This window comes from Lissotriton vulgaris, chromosome 1_1 (assembly GCF_964263255.1).
Source record: "Lissotriton vulgaris chromosome 1_1, aLisVul1.2, whole genome shotgun sequence".
In the NCBI taxonomy this organism is placed as follows: domain Eukaryota; kingdom Metazoa; phylum Chordata; class Amphibia; order Caudata; family Salamandridae; genus Lissotriton; species Lissotriton vulgaris.
In genome coordinates this window covers 1,934,736,644-1,934,757,277 of record NC_141685.1, presented here as the reverse complement: position 1 = coordinate 1,934,757,277, position 20,634 = coordinate 1,934,736,644, and the positions used below count along the sequence as shown (strand labels likewise).

At 43.3% G+C, this 20,634-nt stretch overlaps 1 protein-coding gene across 1 annotated transcript in view; it reads right to left on the bottom strand.

The window, feature by feature from the left end:
• Positions 1-20,634, bottom strand: part of PTPRQ (protein tyrosine phosphatase receptor type Q) — a 1,452,710-nt gene that overhangs the window by 519,980 nt on the left and 912,096 nt on the right. Inside the window, exon 37 of the mRNA XM_086919596.1 lies at positions 7,753-7,873. Coding sequence (XP_086775722.1) covers positions 7,753-7,873 — 121 coding nt within the window. The remainder of the gene's footprint in view (positions 1-7,752; positions 7,874-20,634) is intronic.

Genomic DNA, 20,634 nt, shown 5'->3' with positions numbered 1-20,634 from the left:
TATGCCCCTCCGAGCTTTCCTTGGGGCACCTACAAGCACTGCGATTAAAGGAAAAGGGGGAAACAGAATGGAAAGACCCGTTGACAGAAAAGGAATGACAAGAGGGAACTCGTTTCTGTTCACAATAATATTAAAATTGTTTTTTCAGAAATCCTCACTCTAGTTCATTGCTCCTTGGGCACATTCTGTCTCATCAGCGTTTCAAACCCTTTCACAATCAGAATGGCAGCAAACTGGGGCGCAACTTTCAGTATTGATTCTTTCTGAAACGTTCTTTATTATTTTTATCATTGCAATATATTGCTGCTCCATGATGTAATTATGTATGTCGAACAAAAAATATTCATACGAATGGAACCACTGTTGTCCCCCACCTAAGAGAATTTGCAGTATAGTATTAGGTGCATCATGAAATCCATCCAAACATATATACCTTAGGACATCCAAAAGTGTAAACAATCAATACAGGTTAACTTATGCATCACGGTGCATTAAAAGGATGAACAATATATAGTGGACCACAAAGGAAGTCATCTGGAAATACTCCAGGAGTGGAATCTGGGAGCATGAACTAGTTATGTCCGGGAGGAGTTGCCTAAGGCTTCACATGTTCTCACTAATAACCAACAGTCAAGCAGTTATTCATAAAATTACTGCCCCAGGGTCGCATCCCCTCTGGTCTCGCCTTAATACACATCTCTCCCAGCCTTTCTTTTTGATTAAATCAACCTGCGCCATGTTGCAATAGCGGCTTTAGAACTGAACACCCACTTTGCCTTCAAATTTTCTTCATGAGGGATGATGTACTTTAATTCCAGATGACAGTCTTATAATTAATTCTTGTATCATGAACTTGACTAACATATTTCAGAAACTTCAATCGTTGGAAGAGCATGGTTTATAGGAAACCATAGGATCCTGGGTCTGTGAGATGGAGAAGAGTTTTAGGTCGGGGTACCTTATACATTATATAAACCTCTGATAATTATAATGATTTGTACAATTGTTCTGTTTCTTTTATTAAAATTGTCTAGGTGTCTGATTAAAAATTGTGGGCGCAAGAAAAAGAAGAGATTGTTAAAGAGGAAGTGATCTGAAAATTATGAGATGGAGAATATCAAGGATTGTGTCTACAACTAAATAAAGATGGTGGAGGAGAGTTACAGAAAGAACCCGAAAATTATGCAGACAGACTGCATGAATTTCTGATGGGTAAAGATGTATTAATCGTTTCATTGATTATAAAAAAATCAGGTTTGGGAGTATTATGGAATTGTTTTTAAGTTTAGATTTTCTGTGCATTGCTACGAACATATGATATAACATTTTATACATAAAACCTGCATAAATAGACTCAATTAATATTATAAGCAATGGAAATTCATTATATATGATGTATAGAAGGGAAGTCATGAATGTGTTTTTTAGGCCACATGTTTGTATAAATCTCCATTTTGAACAAGATGGATGCCATCTCTGTCATTCACTACTGCTTCCCTCCCTACTCCGCACTCATTCGTTTTCCAAAGGCTACACAGAACACAGTAGGCTGATGACATACACTTTTAATTCCACTGCAATAGTTACCTTGCTATTGTTAAACTTGCTATGGTGCAAGTCTAAGATTGCAATAAGTATCTATCTCATTTGGTTTCTTCCCTGGGTCCATTCACTGGGTCAAAGTCATTTTTGTCTAAAAGTTCCATATTTGTTTGAGCATCTCAGGACGGCATGGAGCATGTTGAATAAGGTTTTTCGAAATAGTATGGTGCTTATATGTTAAGGTAATGACATGCACTATTCTTGTGTTCTGATATGCTAAATAAATTATACTTTTGCTTAGAACATCATGATTCAGCAGCTTTCCTAACTTACTACAGAAGAATTGGGTATAACAGTCCCTTGATTTTGGGAGTGAGCCAGACATTTTAATTAGCTTTCCTATGCTGCTAGGGATGTGCTCGATTTTCTTATAGCTTTACTTCCCTTTGAGACGGAATATTTTCCGATGTTTACATACACTGTATTACTTTGCATTTGAGAGCCTTCGTGGAATTGATTCTGTATCACTTATTTTGAACTGTTTGTAAAAAAAAACCTTTTCACTTTTCATTGATCTAGAACTCAGTTATAAGTGGACCTCATTATTTAAGGAGCTGTTTTTACTCTGCTAATTGATGTTGGGGAGGTGCCTTACTGCTGGATACATTGCCTCATGAATCTGAGGCTTAACACCATTTTCAATCCAGTAAATTGTTGGAGAACTGATTAAGGTAAATTTTGGGGGATGATTTTGCTCTCATAGTTTAAAATATCCTTGTACTTTATTTGTAAGGAGGGGGTAATTTGGTTCCATTTATTTATAAGGTCTATGCCTAGGAGACAATGCAGCTGTCTAGTTTTCTAAAGTCATCTTGGGGACATTTGTGCAGTTTCCCTTTTAACCCATTACTTACCATTGGTTTTGTAACTCACATTTGCTTGCTTTCTATTTGTTAGCTTTAAATGTGTCCCTTCAAGGAGAACATCCCATATTTACTGTATCATTCTGAGTGCTCTTTTTCTGTATACAGGGCTTTAAATCTTGTTCTTGCCTTGTCACATTTGCTGTGCTTTCAAAGACACAGGTCAAATGTCAGATTCTGTCTTCCGAGGGAGATTGGTGTTTACTTTTCTTTCTCTGACTTCAAAGTGAAATGATTTATGTGACAATGTTGCTGTGATAAATATCTGTAATGAACTATGTAGATATTTCAGAATATATCAGAATATCAAAAGCACAAATGAAGCAACTTTTTTGATAATTCTGAAGTGTGTTAGTGTAATATGGAGTTCCCAATAGCAGAGAACTCCAAGATGGTCCCAGCATTCGACCGACAACTGAAGAGGTCGGCGGATGAGACACACCAAAACAACAAAAGCAGTGACGTCAGATGCAGACACGTCAGACGAGAAGAAAACGAAGTGGAGGAACAGCAAACTGGTTGAACTCGGGAGAGAAGACAGGCGAGGAGCAAGAAAGACCAGTGAGGAAGAGGAATCAACAGAAGAAGCGGAAAGCAGTCCAGAGAAAGGAGATACCCAGAGAGAAACCGAGACCTGCCCAAGAGAAAATGCTAGAGTATCCGGACGTCCCAGAGGAGCCTAATATGTTGTTGTACCCCTTGCTGTGGTCTCGGAGAACCGTGGTTCGAGGCAAGTGCCTCTGCTACACTATTTTAAAAGAATGACAAGGAGGTGGTTGAAGGGAAACACAGCTTGACTGAGGCCATGGTCAATGTAAAAAGTTCCTCACCCCCTTTTTCCTCACATTGGTGATGGTGCAACATTGGTGACGGGTAGCACCCCGGGAAAGTAAAACCAGGAGACTGACCCCTGCTTTGTTCTTGTTTCCTTTTGGCTCTCCCCCATTTCTTTGGATGACTAGAGTATCTCCAGAGCACGGGACATGAAAAGCCAGCAGCCGAAAAGATGAACTGACGAGAAGGCCCACTAAGAAGAAATTGGGACCCCAGAGACTCTTATGCAACCCCTTTCACTCAGCAGAGACGGAATTCTAGGCACTTTTTTTTTTGTTTCCTTTCCTGTTGCAGGTTTCTTTTTAAGGGAGTCATCAAGAACAGTTGACTGTTATTCCACCACAAAATTAAATGAGTTAGGCTTGAAAAAGCCCCTTATACCTAACCACGGGTTTCATGGTGTTTGATTCCTATAACTTGTAAGTCCCTTGCCACTCCTTCCTAGGGCCGGAACTTACAACAGGTAGAAACAAATATTTTAATACAATCAAAACAAATAAATACACTAGGTCACGTCATTTCCACACATTATTGTTAGTACGTTGTATATGTATATCAGTAAAACTGTATATCTGTGCAAATGTAATGGTCATATCAATTGAAGATGTGTTATCTGTAATGACAGTGCAACTACCACACCATGCATACTCCACTATACACCACTCCACTCTACTCTGCACCCCTCCATACTGCTGCACCCTTCTCTGCACGACTCCACTCTATGCCACTCCACTCTGTGTCACTGCACTTTAATCTGCACAACTCCCCTCCACGCCACTGCACTAAATGCCACTTCACTCTAACACCTCTGGACTCTACTGTGCACCACTCTATTTTATGTCAATGCCCTCTATGCCACTCTGCACCACTGCCACTGTACTTTACACCACTCCAATCTAGGCAACTCCACTCTAGTCCGCACCACTCTACTCTACACCATGCCACACTACTGTGCAGAACCTGCACTCTATGCCACCTCACTCTATGCCAATGCACTCTACTCTGTACCACTCTACTCTATGCCACTGCACTCTAAGCCAGTCCATTTTGCACCAGTCCAATTCACTCTGCATTCTGCTCTACTCTATGGCACTGCACTCTACCCTGCACCACTCACCTTTACGCCACTCTACTCCAATCTGCATGCACTGCACTGCACTCTTCTCTAGACCACTGCACTCTACACCACTCTGCTCTACATTACTCTACTGCACTCTATGCCAAAGCACTCTATACAGTACACTGCACTCTGCATCACTCTACACCACTGCAGTCTACTCTACTGCACTCTACAGTGCACCATCTTACTCCACTGCACTCTACTATGCACCACTCTACTGTACACCACTGCACTCTATGATACTGAACTCTACGCCACTCTAATCTGCACCAATCTCCGTCTTTGCACTCTACTCTGAACAACTGCACTCTACGCCACTGCACTGTATGCCACTCTACTCTACTCTGCACCACTGCACTGTGTGCCAATGCACTCTTTGCCACTGCACTCTAGGTCACTGGGTTGCAGTGGCATTTACCGAATCGGTATATTAGCGAATCGGTAAATTTACCGATTCTGTGTTTTTTCCGATTCGATATTTTACCGATTCGGTAACTTTACCGATTCAGTAAATTTACCGAATCGGACGGATTTCTGACTCCTACATCCCGATGGCTCGATACCGTTCGGTAACGGCCGAGAATCGGTATTTTCGGCCGTTACCGACCGGTATTGGGCCACCTACATCTGGCCCCTAGTGAGATGCGGAAGGATTCTCCATGGCCCCTAAGTCTGTGGAAGCCCCTTAAAGCTTTGAAGATTTTCGATTTTTTCACATCTTTAAATGGTAACCACGTACAGCGCCCCGACCACAACAATGGCTCTGCAAATGTTTGTAGATTTTTTAGATGCTAAAAATCATTATTGCAGCCAGAAGTAGGCAACCATAGTCAACTGGATGCAGCATCAGCAAGCCTTGAACCAAAAGCCACTCAGGAGGGAAGGGGGCCTCTGCTCAGCTCTCAAAGTCCAGAGCTTAGTGGTGTCAAGTCATCTTGCCATCAGTGCAGAACCCACACTGAAGAAAAGACGACTCAATCATCCCTGCTATAAGGGACTCAAGGGAAAGATAGGGCTGAAACACAGGGAATGAGAAAAGTCAAGAACTCCGATCTCACAAAACAGAATTGCCACAATACTTGTCTATTATGGTTCCCAGAATTCAAATCCAGGGGAATACATTATACCCTAAGCCGAGCAAACATCATTAAACTAATCAAGGTCATCCCGGGATTGGCGCAGGTGGAGTCACAGGACATTTTCTCTATCAAATAAGGACTTGTTGAAGAGCTGAGGTATAAAGATAGAAACATTCCAGGATGATCGCTGCCTTTCCCAACTTTTACTGCAAGGGGATGCAAAGGGTAAAGGAACAAGAACTTGAACAACCTCAATACGGAAAGTGTAGTGGGCTGGTTACCTCCCTCAAGGTTCCTCAGGTTGATGATCCAAGCTTCAGTGGCCCAAAAGCCCACAGTTTATAGAAGTTCTGTGATCAAGCAAAGTGAAATGGATAGCTGGAGTTGGCTTCCTCCAGCCTTGACAGTCAGTAGAGACTACTATTGAATGGAGGGGGGGGTAGAAAAAAAGGGGGGGATTGAAAAGATATAAGCACTTACCTTGTGACGGCCAGCTCAAGCACACAGGCTCTCAGAATCCCCGAGCCGATCATGATTCTGCATTACAGCTGTGGTTCCGCACTGAGAGAGGGGCTTGGAGGCTGTGCTTGTTCTCCGCCCAGGCTGTGCAATACAGCATGACTGTTTGGTGAGCCCAAGCGGGTAGGTCCAAGCCGGTCGGCCAAACCATCATGCGCACTTGGAAAGTGCCCACCCCTCATCCGTCTGCTTTGACCAGCCCAGACCCGCCCCCCAACCAACTGAGCCAGTACGTTAAAAAAAATATAATACAATTGCATTATTATCATATTATTTTTCCTTTTTGAACTACTCAGTGAGCAGTGGGGTTACACTCCTCCACCTTAGCGGAGGAGTCACCGCTGTTGACCGAGGAACATCCCAAGGATTGAAAAGAGAAGCATTCGATGATATTTACAACAGATCAGGGTAACTTAAGGATATGCTCATGGAACCTGTGAGGACTTTTAGCGAAAAGTGAGGGGCTGATAGGGGGGGTGTTAGGCTTGAGAGTGACAGGAATGTGCACCCTGTGTCCCGTCTGCCATGACCCAAAGATCTACTGTTGCGTCTTTATACCCTACATACTGTCCGTTCCTGGGCTTAGGAGGGGAACTGGTCGCACTTTGCAACTTATCATGCATTATGGACTTTATAGTTTAATAAACATGTGGCTATGCTTTGGCGGGGAAGAGGGAGTCCTTCGGTGTTTTAAATATGATGAGGCTCAAGCCCTAACTGCTGCTGTGGTCGGATGAGTGTGCTATAATTTATGTTTGTGTTATGTTTTTGCTTCTGTAAATGATCGGTTAACCAGTTTGTTTGAACACTGTTATGGGTTCCTGCCCATCTTATGGATAGATATAAGAAGGCCATAGCAAGAAGGAGAACTGGTGGCATCAAGTGCATTGCTATGCACTACACACTTTGTAGAATAATACCCATATGGCTACATTACAGGTATTTAATATTTGCTGCTTTAACGAGGGTGGGGGAAAGGTATTCATATGATGCACTGAATATTTTGTGGTATAAGCGCTGGGTTTTTTGATGTTATGTTATGCTGTGGATATGGTGAGACTTGAGCGCCATGTTTATCATTTGTTGCTAAGGTTAAATGGATTTTCTTCTTATTTTAAGACTGCGCTTGTAATATGCTTTTTTATTTCTTATAGAAATAGCTATGCAAATTAGGTTGGCTGTCTGCTTTTCTGTTTATGGTTTTTATTAGCTAATAAACTAAATGTTACTGCTGTCATAGGACTGGCCTTCACACACTGATGCGATGGTTAATACCTTCTTGTTATATTGTTTACTACAATGATAAGCCCAAAAAAAACAAATGAAACAAACAGAAAATATACTATCACCTAAACAAAAAACTTTATGACTCTACAAAAAAAATTACGTTAAAATCACTTATATGAAAGTGAAAAAAAGCTAAAATATTATCACACGGAAACTAAATAAAGGAGCCTTTGGAGTTTAAAAAAAACATAGCCAAGCTTCAAATGCAAAATGTGATGCATCCTAAAACTTAAATGCTTCATTCACTGGATTTGGCGACCTGATAAAAAAAGTTATTGTTCTTTCTACTACAACGAACTTATACTATCCAAAAAGGTAATGTGGAAGTGACACTTTTCATATGTGTTTAACAAATATATCTATTACATGTTTTATAACAGAGATATTGCATTCTGCTTAAGTGACAGATTAATATTTAAACTCTAAGCCGTTCTCAAGGAAATCTTACCAGACACGGACTGTGTAATAGAGAATAATTCCATTGGGCTCCAAAGGGGGTTTCCATGACAACTTCACAATGACATCAGACAACTGTTTCACAGAGACGGCCCTTGGAGGAGAGCTGGGAGCTGTAAAAGAGATAGATAAGTAGATAAATAGAGAGTGCCTTATCAAAGATCTACAGTTTTAACTTTAAATACTGTTTCTAGTATGAATCTTATTATATTGTGTCTGTTAAACCTTTCAATAAAAGGGCGAGCAACTGTAATAAGACATCTTTTATTTTTCAGCCAGAAAGAGAAGGGACAGCTTTGCATGGTCAACTAAAAACATCTGTTTCTGTGATTCAATGGAAAAACCCGATTCCATGAGAAAACAAAGCTATGGTGGGCATATCAGAGCGATTCACCTACCAGACTGCCCAAGTTTGCTTTCATAAAAATGTACTTCTAATAAAAAGAAAATCTGTTTTATAGGTGTGAATGCATGAAAATATATGGTAATTTGCAACAGTACCCCAGAGACGAAAAGAACCTGGGAACAATTATCACAAGCATCAGGAGGTGGGGAAGGCCTGCCGAGCAGAACATTAAGCGATCACAAAAAATCCGGGACTGATTGAATGCCGGCAAACAAGCGGTCATATGTTCTACATTATGCCAATAAAAATCGTTAAAGTAGAACAAATAGAAGAGGTATATAAAAATTGCACGGTCAATTTACAGCACATTACAATCTGATGAAGCGGGGCATGGCTGCTGAAAACAGAAGCAGGGAATAAATGTCAAGATGGCAAAACAATGCGTTAGTGTTGTAAAGAGTACATATTGCAGATCAGCTTATGTGGTGGTGCTTCTACATTCTTATTCTGTCTATCGAGAGAATGATAATTGGGACATATACAACTCGAGAGAAACTTAAGCACCCAACTGGTGAATGCCTACGTAATTGGCGCTAGGTATATCTTGACTCAAATCGTGCTGGTAAGTAGCACTCCTTTCAACATTGCTCACCTCAGAACGGGAGTAACATCCGCTACCGATGCGTTCACCATCTCCAGTTCAAGGTCGAATTCTCGGAATGGTGGGGTCATTATTCGACAATGAATAACCCACCCAGAGGAGTCTGTACTTGAACGGCGTTCAACTACCACCTGCCTTTACGCAGGGACTTTAATGACCCCCTTACTGCTCAAAAGCATACATTAACAAAGCTTTAAAATCTAAATTTACACTTTGCTAACATTTATTTCTGAAAAAGTAAGCAGATTTTTAAAACTCTTCACAAAAAAGCTTTGCAAAGTTTTACCATCACCTCTGCTTTTCTTTTCCAATGAACCCCCGGCTGCCCTTAAAGAGAGTGCAGGTCATAGCCGTCCTACCCTGCTGGGTAACTGAGAACATAATCACCGCTATTAGTAGAGCTGTGAAACATTTCGTCTCACACTCTGAACACTTTGTGCTTCCAAGTCAGGTGCTGGAAATGGTGCGTATTCCAAAACGCTATCAGATCTACCCCATTTCTTGTGAGGGTTTGCCGGGTTTTTCAAATATATCTGAGCGCTTTTAGTATCTGGGTACATGAGCCTATGTTTATGAAAGAGGCGGTGGTGGGACTTTGCCAGTTTTGCGTTATGGATGCCAGAGGATGCCAGTAAGTGTTTAACTGCAAACTTATCTGCCAGCTGTGCTTACTGTTTAACTTCATAATATTCTGTGCAGCACTGAAATCGACACAAAGCCATTGGATATTGAATGTCATGGAAACCTTGCATTGACATCTAAATGTTGGGTCCAGTTTCTAAAATGATACCTGCCTATAAATCAAACACTGAAGGTCTAACTCAAGCTCACTTGTACCAGTTACAGTCCATGGACTACAACACATCAGTGAATTAAAAATACCCATTACCTCAATTAAAATCTGTCCAATCTCTGCTTGAGTCTGAGGAATAGTTACTTCATCACATAACAGAAGACACATCAAGCTTGCACTTCACGCACATAAAGATGTACTGAAGGTCAAAATCTCTTTCATCACCTCACATTTAACATACTGTACTTTTATGCAGTTACCGCTTTGTATAGCACTCACACTACAGCACAGAGGAGGCTGGGCAAAGAAGATCTTCAATAATTTTGGGTGTTCTTAAAATCTACCTTCATACAATGGGGCAGAGGAAGGGAGCTCGACAGAGGGTACCTTGTGAAGATCGAGTGATCCAAAACAAATCATTAGTATCTCGCCAGGAAGAGGAAGAGACGGTTTTGTGTGGCGGACATTAAGCATCTCCTAGTGTGGTAGAGGAGCATCACCTGAAGAGACTATCTGAAGTGTGACCTCCCAATGGCTTAAAAACAAGGACCAAAGTTTGGAAGCAATCCTCTGCTTGACTGCCAACCAACAGAAAGTGTTTAATGCAGCTTTGAATTGGTTGTTTTTTCAGTCCAGGGATAAGGTGGGCTAGTCAGGAGATGCTGGTAGAGTCCTGCTCCTGTTCCCTGATGTATTAAATACACTCTGTAGCTTTGTAGTCTCAAGTTAACATTTCAATAACCCAGTCCCAGCTGAGAAAATTGCACAGGGATCCATATCTGGTTAAATTCTAGCACTTTACTGAGTAGAGTTGGACCCTAAAGAGGAAACTCACATCAGACTACCAGGGTACTTTATGACCCCATTGGTAGTATTTACCAATAAAGGTTTTTATGCTGACAGGGTGGTCCAGTTATTAAAAGTAGTTGTTGGCCTCCCTGACTAGTTTTAACCCACATCATCACACGAGATACCACCCCTACTAGACTCTACCTTGTAGTCATCATTCGGCATACCTATAAAAGATCTCTGCCAAAGTGACTCTTCGGGGGACCCGTTGGGCATTACAGCACCAGACTAATGAGGAGCAGCAGCCCTATGATGAAGCATGATATCCCTTTGGGATATGTAAGGGCAACATGAAACAGCCATGCTGAGCGTGCACATGCCCAAATCCTGCACAACCTGTGGATATCTCCTCTGTCTCTTTAGGAACAGTAGCCCTCATTTTTGTTTGGAAATACTAGCACTAGGCAGAACCTGTGCTATTTGAAAGCAAGTTTATCCTCTAGTACAGGCTTCTTTTCTGTTTCAATTTTGGGATTAGCAGCATCCGGAAGGAAGGGACATTGTTTGAGCCCAAACAGAATCAAGTTCTGACAAGGTAAATAGGTATGGTTATAATGTGCTCATGCATCTGAAGATAGATATGCACCGGTGTTCATTTGTACATGTATTATCATGTGGAGCCACCAGAGGAAGAAGCAGAGAGATGGAAAATAGTCCCACATGCTTTGCAATGCATTTGTCTCATTATTAAAGATTAAAGGATGCACCCAATAACATTAGATAAGAGAGAAATATTCCTCTGTGCTGAGGCAAGGTGTGATTGAAAAAGTTTGAAGCCAAAGCTGAAAGAAATTGGTTAAAAACAATGACTGAAAGGGGCGAACCCACAGCACTCTATGTATTTTGGAAAAAATAGTTAGGTTTTGGTAGCTACACTGTCTGTAGACAAAGAGAATGTGAACATTGGCACTAAAGACTGAGTTACTGCCATCAAACAGGCACGTAGAAAATATATTTGGAAAAAAGCGATGGTGAGTGTTTTCCCAACATGGAGGCGCTTTCGAACAGCATTGCCTGTTGTTTTTTGGTCCATTGAATTAATCTTGACAAGCTAGGCGATGCCGAGTGTTGGTAGCATATAGTGATAGTATATATAGGTCAAGTGGGAGTTTTATTTTACTTTTATATTCATGCCGACTTAGTGCAACTCTGAATTGGGAGACCAACTCCCTTTGTAATTTTGTGGCTCAATCATATTCCTATACAGAACTTCTGGAATCAAACTCACTCTGAGAAACTAATGAACATAGGCTAAACTCGCACTCCATGTAGCAAACAAACCTTCTGCCACCTAAAACATTGTGTTCTTATTTCTCCTTGTTCACCTGGTTAGCAAACCGGTATTTCAGGTCCGTTAAAAGCTCATTTCATGAAACCTTAGGGCGCACGAAACTAGGGTACTTTAGTCTCCATGAAACTGACGAAGTCCTAAGATAACTTCGATTGTCAGGCTCAGCCCACAAACTTCAGTTGAAGCTTGTTCTCATGGTTCAGTCTCACCTGGAACTAGGCCTGGCAGTTAAACACATTTTCCCTCTATCAGTTTTCTTTGAATTTGTGTCATAGTTATCCAGCGACGGCTCGTGGAGGGAGTTACGGTGGGGCAGGAGGGTGGGGAGGGGGAGGGGCAGGGTGGAGGTTGCTAAAAACCGGCATATGGATAATTGCAGGTAAGTAAACAATTTAATTAAGAAAACGAATTTCGTAGTGCGCCTTGCATCGCAAAATGCAATGCAGTGCGAGCTACGAAATTCGTTTTATTAATTAAATTGTTTACTTACCTGCAACTATCCATATGCCGGTTTTTAGCAACCTCCACCCTGCCCCTCCCCCTCCCCGCCCTCCTGCCCCACCGTAACTCCCTCCACGAGCCGTCGCTGTAGTTATCTAATATGATTTTTATTCTACGAACTTGAATTGCTGCTTTTCTTTATTCTTCTAAATTAATTATATTTCATTTAATCTTTCAAAACACATCTCCTGCTGCAGGCATGACTCCACAATAGCCCTGCAGCTATGCTGATGCTGATTAGCAGTGACACAAAAATATGTTTGGGAGTTCTGAAGGTTCCATCAGTGATCTCTTTTCCTCTCACTGTCTTTCAAAAGTAATATTTGTTAGGAATAGAGGACTTTAGGTGGAATAGTTCTGGAGCTTTCTCACTCTTGTGTTTTTGTATTGTCATGCATTTTAATAAACGTTTTCTAAACCTTTGAACATGTATACTTGTATACCGTTTAGTCAAAATTATCACAATGTTCTTGTCATCTGCATATTGTTTGCAAAGATTGTAAAATGTTTCTCGTGAAAACAGAAGGCATTCTTTTCACCTTGTGCCAAGTTTTACTTTGGAGGCGTTCATTAGCCAGTTGGATTTACTTGCATGAAAAATCATTAGCCCCAGGTCCCTCCTGTCCTCGTTCCATTCATAACAAAGTGAGATAATAAAATCTCACCAACAGAAAAAAAGAACAAAGGAATGCTGGTCCTACCCCACACCACCCTCTCTCCCGGGGAGTACAAATGCGTACCTATCCCATCATTCCCTCTTTTCTTTAATTCTATCCCCAACAGAATGGAACAAATTAGGAGCTGGGGAGCTCCTGGGTTACTTACGTGTTCTACTGCTGGGGAGGTGGGTGCATTGTGGCATGTTCATGTATCCTTCCCTGCCTGACTTGGGAGGACACTGTGGATTTCCTCCTCCTTGAGGATCCAGTGATGCAGGGGAAATCAGGACTGTGCCTCCAGGGTTGCTGGGCATGTCTTTACAACGGTGATGTTGTTCCTGGGATAAGTTTCCCTTCCGGGTCTCGTTGCCTTGCTTCTGGCGGAGAGCTGGGAGAGGTGGGACATGAAGTTAGGCGCTGGTTTGCCGGTCGACAGTGCGGCTGCCTCTGAAATGTCAGCTGGCCTGATTAAGTACTGCATAGCGGTTTTTGGATTGTTTCAGAGCTAATCCTACCTTTCTGGCTGCACCGTGCTCTTGTGCTTTTCCTGTGGATCGGGCTAGATTGGTGTCCCCGCGAACTGATCCTGGTGGCTGCTTGGTCTCGCTGCTGTGGATCAGCTCGAGCTGATCTTACTTCTGCCAAAGGGTTGTCCTGGTGTTTCCCTGTCCAGGTAGTTTTGGTTATCCTGCAGCCATTCTTCCATCTGGCCCATGAACATTCTGGCATCTTGACACAGGGTCCAGTCTGGTTGGTACCTGGTTGGAGGGTCCACTCTGGGCTTCCTTGTGCTGTTTGTGCCTGGTGGCGTCTTGGTGTTCGGTCTGTCATGGCGATGCATTTCAGGAAGCACAAGCATGTGGAGCGCTCCTCGTCTTCCTCTTCAGAATCTTCTTCTTCCCCTTCTCTGGTGCAGTCTAAACACCGCAGGGAGCCTCATCTTCCTCTTAAGAATCTTCTTCCTCCCTTTCTCTGGTGCAGTCTAAACACTGCAGGGAGGGGGATGATGCTCGGATCAAGAGATTAATTAAAGAAACTCTGCGTGAGATGGGTGGGGCGTTCCAAGGGTCTTCTTCCCTTCATTCCTCTCATTCTTCTGATTTGGAGGAGGATTGGATGGTGGATGCAGAACATAAGGGATAATATATTGACAAGGATATGTTGTCTGACTTACTTAAGCATTTCCAATCCAACATGTGTTTACCTGATGATGAAGCGCCCAGCACATCTGGTGGTTTGTTGCTGCAGCAGTTTCAGAATTTGGTAGCGGTAGATGTACCCGTCCATCCTACATCTGTGAGGTTCGGAAGAGTGAATGGAAGGATCCAGATCATATCATGCTTCCGAGGTTTATGGCTAAGCTTTACCCACTTCAGGATATGTCCATGGAATGGCCTGATTCTATCACAATTGATTCCTTTGTGGCAAGTCTTGTGGGTCCGACTTCCTTGGCTGAGGATGCGGTAATAAAAGATCCTGTTGATAAAAAGGTGGATGATTCCCTTCCGAAGTTGTACTCTGAGTCTCATCTGGCCCTATGGGCTGGTATTTGTGGCACTTACGTGGCTTAGTCTCTGATCTCTGATATCAAGTATGTGTATTAGTCGATGGATGATACATCTGACTGATCCGGGCTTTTGGAGCACATCGAGAAGCAGGTGGAGTTCCTCTTGGATGAGTTCTTTGATGTGGTGAGGGCTTTGGCCCTTTCCGGTGGTGCAGGTGTGGCTGCCTGCCACAATCTGGTGTTGAAGAACTGGAAGACTGATTCCACTCAGAAGGCTTGCACCTTGTGCTTGCCTTTTCAGAGGACTATGATGTTTGGGGAGGAATTGGAGGGCATTTTGCATAAAATATTTAAGGGGAAAAAGCACTTTTCTTCCTTTAAGCAGTCCTCTGCTGCAACTGTTTCTTGCAAACCTAAGTCCTTTTTTCACCCTCCTTTACATTGGCAGGTTCTCTTCTGCAACCTCGTTATTGACTATATGGCAGCAGCTACAGGATTCTTTGGAGGAGGTCGGTTGTGGTTCTTTCTACTGGCATGGCTGCAGTCCTGTTCTGATGTGTGGGTTCTAGAGATTGTTCGTCAGGGGTATCAAATCAAATATTCAGAGCCTCTTCCAGATTCAGGGATTTGTCCAAATCTTTGCCCGTCCTGTCGGGCCAAGAGGTCCGAACTGTCGCAGGGGGGCAAGTTTCTCTTAAAGATGAGGGCGATTCAGGCCATTCCTCTTCTGGAAATGGGGAGGGGTTTAACTCCCTGATTTTTCTGGTTTCCAAAGTGACTGGGATGTTCCAATTGGTCCTCGAATTGAAGGACCTTAACACGTTTGTGGATCATCTGCCCTTCCGGAGGGAGACTTTTCAGCAAGTGATCCGGTAGGTGCTCCCAGGCCATTACCTGTGCACCCTCAGTCTCCTAGTTGCATAATATCATGTCCCAATTCACCCCAGCTCTCCTCGGTTCCTGAGGTTTTGCCTTTGGACTGTCATTACCAGTTTCAGATCCTGTCTTTTGTCCTAGGTTCAGCTCCATGGGTATTCACCAGGGTGGTGGCACCGTTGGTGGCTTCCTTCCTTGTTCAGGGTGTCCTCATTTACTCATACCTGGATGATTGTTTGATCCATGCTCCTTCTCATGATAGGCTGTTGGTGGATTGGGAAGTGGTATGTTCTGCGTTGCGAGGTCATTGGTGTCTTCTGAACCTTCCCAAATGTCAGCTGGAGCACTCGCAGGACTTGACTTTCATTGGGGCACACTTTCACGCTGTTCTGAACAGAGTGTTCCTGTATGTTTCTCGAGCAAAGACCTTGGGTTCACTTCCTCGCAGGTTCTTGGCATGGGGCTCTTTTGCTGTTCTTCTCTGGTTAGGGCTTCTGGGTCTCATGGCAGCGACTGTGTTTACAGTGACTTGGCCACTGTTTAATCTCAGGCATCTTTGGTTGTATCTGTTGGCACGTTGGAATCTGTTGTCACACAATCTGGTTCTTCTGGTTCTGGTGTCTCTGTCCATCCTCCCTGTCCTGATCTGGTGGACGGTGTCGGACCATCTATCTCTGGGTCTCCCGTTGCAGCCCTCTCCTCTTGTGGTCCTGACAAAAGATGTCAGTGCTTTCGGGTGGGGGGGGGGCGACAATCAAGTCCAGGTCAGTTCAGGGTTGTTGGTCCCTTCCGGAGGGTCGGCGTTCTTTGAATTGGAGGTAATTGACTGCGGTGTCACGTGCTTTGATGGGTTTCTGCAGTCAGTTGTTGTGGCACAATGTGGTAGTCCGTTCGGACAACATGGTGTCAGTGGCCTACCTGAATTATCAGGGGGATCCAGTTCCAAGTCTCTGAATGCAGTTATGATCACCTTGTTTTGTTGGGCGGAGGGGCATCTGTTGTCTCTCTCGGCAGTTCATATTTGGGGTGTGGACAAAGGTGTGGCGGATGCCCTCAGTCATTATTTACCCACCTCTCAGGAGTTGTTTCTGACTGCAGTGGCTTTTTATGTGCAGGAGGTTTGCTATTCCCTATCTCAACCTCTTTGCTTCCCGGCACAATGGCCAGCTGCCCCGGTTCTGCTCCCGGATTCAGCAGGAGGGATCTTGGGGGGTGGATGCTCTAGCCATTCCTTGGCCGTCGCACCTGCTGTATGCTTTTTCTCCACTGGCACTGATCCCCCAGTTTTTGTCTCGCCTGGGCCAGGAATCCCGGTAGATATTGGTGGTGGCGGTTCTGTTTTGGCCTCGTCGGTCTTGGTTCCCCACTATGTTGCTGTTGGCTGTGCTTTCCATCTCCCCTGCGGTCATCTCTGAATTTGTCTCTCCTGCAACTGCAGCTGTCGGTGTGGAAGTTGAGAGGCAGGGGAGGTGGTTTTGGGGTTTCCCAGAACCTTTAGCCTTGGCCCAGCAACAGTCTGGTAAGCCTTCTACTTTGAAATCCTATGGACGTCTATGGGGGAATTTCCAGTGCTGATTTCGGGCTCTGGATTAGTCTCCTCTGTATTGCTCTATGCTGGAGATGCTACAGTTTCTCTGAGACGTCTTTGAGAAGCGATTGTCTGTTTCCACTTTGTGGGTTCAGTGGGCCAAAATGAAGGCTTCTGTTCCCTTTGGGGGAATTTGTCAGATGTGGAGGATTTGGTCTCTCACTTGTTGCAGAGTTTTTCTGTATCCCAGCCGTCCTTTTGGGATCTTCCCCTGGTGTTACGGGCTCTGGTGCCTCCTCCATTTGAGCCTTTGTCTGAGCTGGACATCGAGTTTGTGAATTTAAAAATGGCTTTTCTGGTGGCCATTACTTCGGCTCGGCACATTGGGGAGTTGGGGGCTCTGATGGTTCAGGAGCCATTTTTGTCTTGTTTGGACAATGGAGTGGTCCTCCGGTTGGATTCGGCCTTCGTCCCCAAGGTTTCTTCGCAGTTCCAACATTCCCAGGAATAGGTGTTACCTGCTTCGTGTGCAGATCAGGATTCTGTCGATGATCTTTCTTGGTCCTTGCTGATGTCTGCAGGGCTTTGCGTGTCTATCTTGATCATACACGTTCCTTTAAGAAGTTGGATTCCCTGTTTGTCTCTTTTGGAGTTGCCTCTCGTGAGGGGAAGGGTTCTTTTTCTTCCATTGTTCGCTGGCTAAAGCAGGTCATTATGTTGGTTTATTCTCTTTCAAGTTCCCCTCCTCCGGCGGGTGTTCTACCCAGGGGGTGGGGGGGGGGGGGAGGCAGCCTCCTTTGGCTGAGGTTCGTGGGGTGTCCCTGTCCGAGATCTGTATGGCGGTCACTTGGGCTTCCTCTAATACTTTTCTGAGGCATTATGGGATCCAGAATTTGCAGGGGGATGAGAATAATTTCAGTTTGGGGGTACTGCAGGCTTTGTGCTCCTGAATTTTTTGTTCTCCTTGTTTCAATAAATCGCTGGGTTTTGCTGTCTGATTTGTGTTCTGGTGGTTTGTTGTTGATGAAAGCTGGTGGTTGCTTGGGTATTCTCACTTTGTTATGAATGGGAAGAGGACAGGAGGGACCTGGGGGTAATGCCCTTTTACTTACCAGTAACCTTCATTACTCCTGGTCTCATTGTCCTTGTACCATTCATCACTACCCTCCCTCCCAGACTTGCCGGCTTGCCGGTCTTCATCTGTGGCTTGGTAGTTCAGAGGGAATGTGGGATAGGTACATATTTGTACTCCCAAGGGGAGGTGGGGGGGGTAGGGCCAGCATTCCTTTGTTCTTTTTTTCTGTTGTTGAGATAGTGTTATCGCACTTTGTTATGAATGGGACGAGGACAACAGGACCAGGAGTAATGAAGATTACCAGTAAGTAACTGGGCATCAATGTCTATTTAAGGAAATGTGAAAAGATAGCTATTTGTTATTCCCCAACAGATGATGTATGTGACTTTAAATTAAAAAGACTTCATATCATGAATAAAGCTCTTGCTTTTCAAGTGAAGAGGGGGCATGTTACCCAGCAAGCATGCTGCTAAAATGACTATTTCAAGAATAAGCAAGAAAATATCACTTGTGCTTGCATTTAGCAGTCTAGTGCTTAGGACAGCACCCGTGCCCCTCATGACTAAACAGGCCATGGGCACTTTCAAATTATAGGGCAATGAAAAAAGGTGAGCCATTTCTCTGTCAATCTGGTTCTTTTTCCAAAATTTGGGGACTAGGTAGACTATTCTAGATGTGTAGAAAGATTGACATTTTGCCCTAAAGTAAGGAAGAAAAGCAAGCAGGGCTTAATTTCATATCCCTGCATATAATTCCAATAGCTTCTGTATTCCTCCTGCTCTTGTCAATCCACATATAGTACACATATCAGTTGTGGAACTAAAGGATTGGTGAGAAATGCCACTTCTTTAACTGCCACACCTTTCTCCTCCCCCCCGCCTCCCCCAGAGGTTTCTGGTGACTCATAAAATATGGATGTTGTGCTTCCAGGCATTCGACATGTATGGGGATTTAAATCAACACACAGTACACATGCTCCAGGAAAGGTGCTGTAGTGGAAATTTAGTTTTGGCATTGAAGGTGATAAGGAAGTATTTCTATAATCTCTCATTGGAAAACCTGACAGCTTTTCATAACAAATAACTTCAAACTGAAAATGCAGTTATTGTTTATTGGATATGCACATTTCCATAATTTCTATAATTTGCAAAATCACTCTGTGGTACCTAGAAACCCTAGGCCTACGTCCAGTTAATGGTGCCTATTAGAACGACAAGTGAACAGATTAAATCAACACCTATTAAAATGGAGATCCATGAACACTATTAGGTTGTGCACCAGGTTGCACGACTAGTAGGTCTTGCACCACATTGCCAACGATACACTGAATCTTAGCCTTGCTGTCAGACTGACATCACTCTAAGATTTACAGAGGATATGTAATTGAGGTTTGAGAAGAACACTCATTTCCAGATAAAATAGTTTTTAAGATTCTAGCCGAAACCTCCATAAACCCCATAAAGAGTAGGTTCTATCCTGGGTGAAAAGGGAATGCTTGCCTCCAGCCAACTGATATATTTGGTTACATCCAACTAATCATACAACTGTCATTTGTTTCCCCTAGCTTTAAGACATTTTACATTTAATGGATCTGTTACACTGTTATGCTGTTATTTCTTTCTGTTTTCTGAATCACAGAAACACATTCCACGTAATACACCCCTCCCAAATCATCGCTGCTCTTCCTATCCAGTCCCCATCTCCGGTGTAGGGCAATCCCCTCTTTCTAGGTTTGTACTCATCATACTTTGGAGATCCAAAGACCTATCCTTTATGTGTGGTTGCTTCTTTAATAGAAATACACAACACTGGCATAGAGAATACTAAAACTCCACCAAAATGAGAAACCAGTCAATGTTCTCTATTATGCCTGCTTGTTATGGTCAGAAATTTAAACTGCCTCAGTATGTGGCTCTCTGGATATGCATCTTTCTGATTTCATATGTCTGAAAATGACAGACATGTGGGTAAAATATCATTAAAAGGTCCAAAGGTATGAATTAGTAAAGTTCTTAGATGAATTGGAGGTAATGTAAAGCTATTGGGTCGCAGTGGTCAAACATTTATCTTGGGACTAAGTAATTGTTATGAAAGCCAAACTCCTCCAGTGGATCAAGCAAGATCCTTTACTTGGCAAAGGTACCTCAAAGTCAGATGCATAATGTACATGTCTTAAGTTTTGGCACCAAGAACACAAAGCTGAGTAGAATCTAAGATCACTTTGTGCTGATTAACTTCACACTCTGTCCAAGTCCCAAGTTCTAACTTTGGAATGAATCACTTTATTGAAGCCTGAGATCCTTAATTACGGTGGGTTGAATGTTGTAACAAGGAAGGGATCCAGGAGGTTAGAAACTTTCACCACAGGACTGAATCCTCTGTCATTGTGACAAATAGCTTTGAGTTGGGGAAGCAGAACAATCTTTCCCTTTGAGGTCATGCCTTTTGCAGTTAGCTCCAAAAACCCATTAAGGTCCTCCACATGTCAAACAAATGACTACGTTCTCCCTGTTCATTCTATAAGCTCATAAAATACCAGGTGAGCTTCTTCCAGGGCTGTACCACAGTTTAGCAGCAGGAAACAAGCTCAACCACTCACTCAGTCATTCCTGCCTGGGCATCAGCACGATCTAGTCAAATTGCAACTAGCTAGCTATTTCTTCCTCCCCGAGAGGCCCCTTCTTTAACCTTTCCTGTCCATGGGGTTAAAGAAGCCCAGTCAAACTGACTCTTGAAACCACTTTCAAACCAAGGGTACTAGCATTCCTTGCTGCAGTCTGAGGCTATC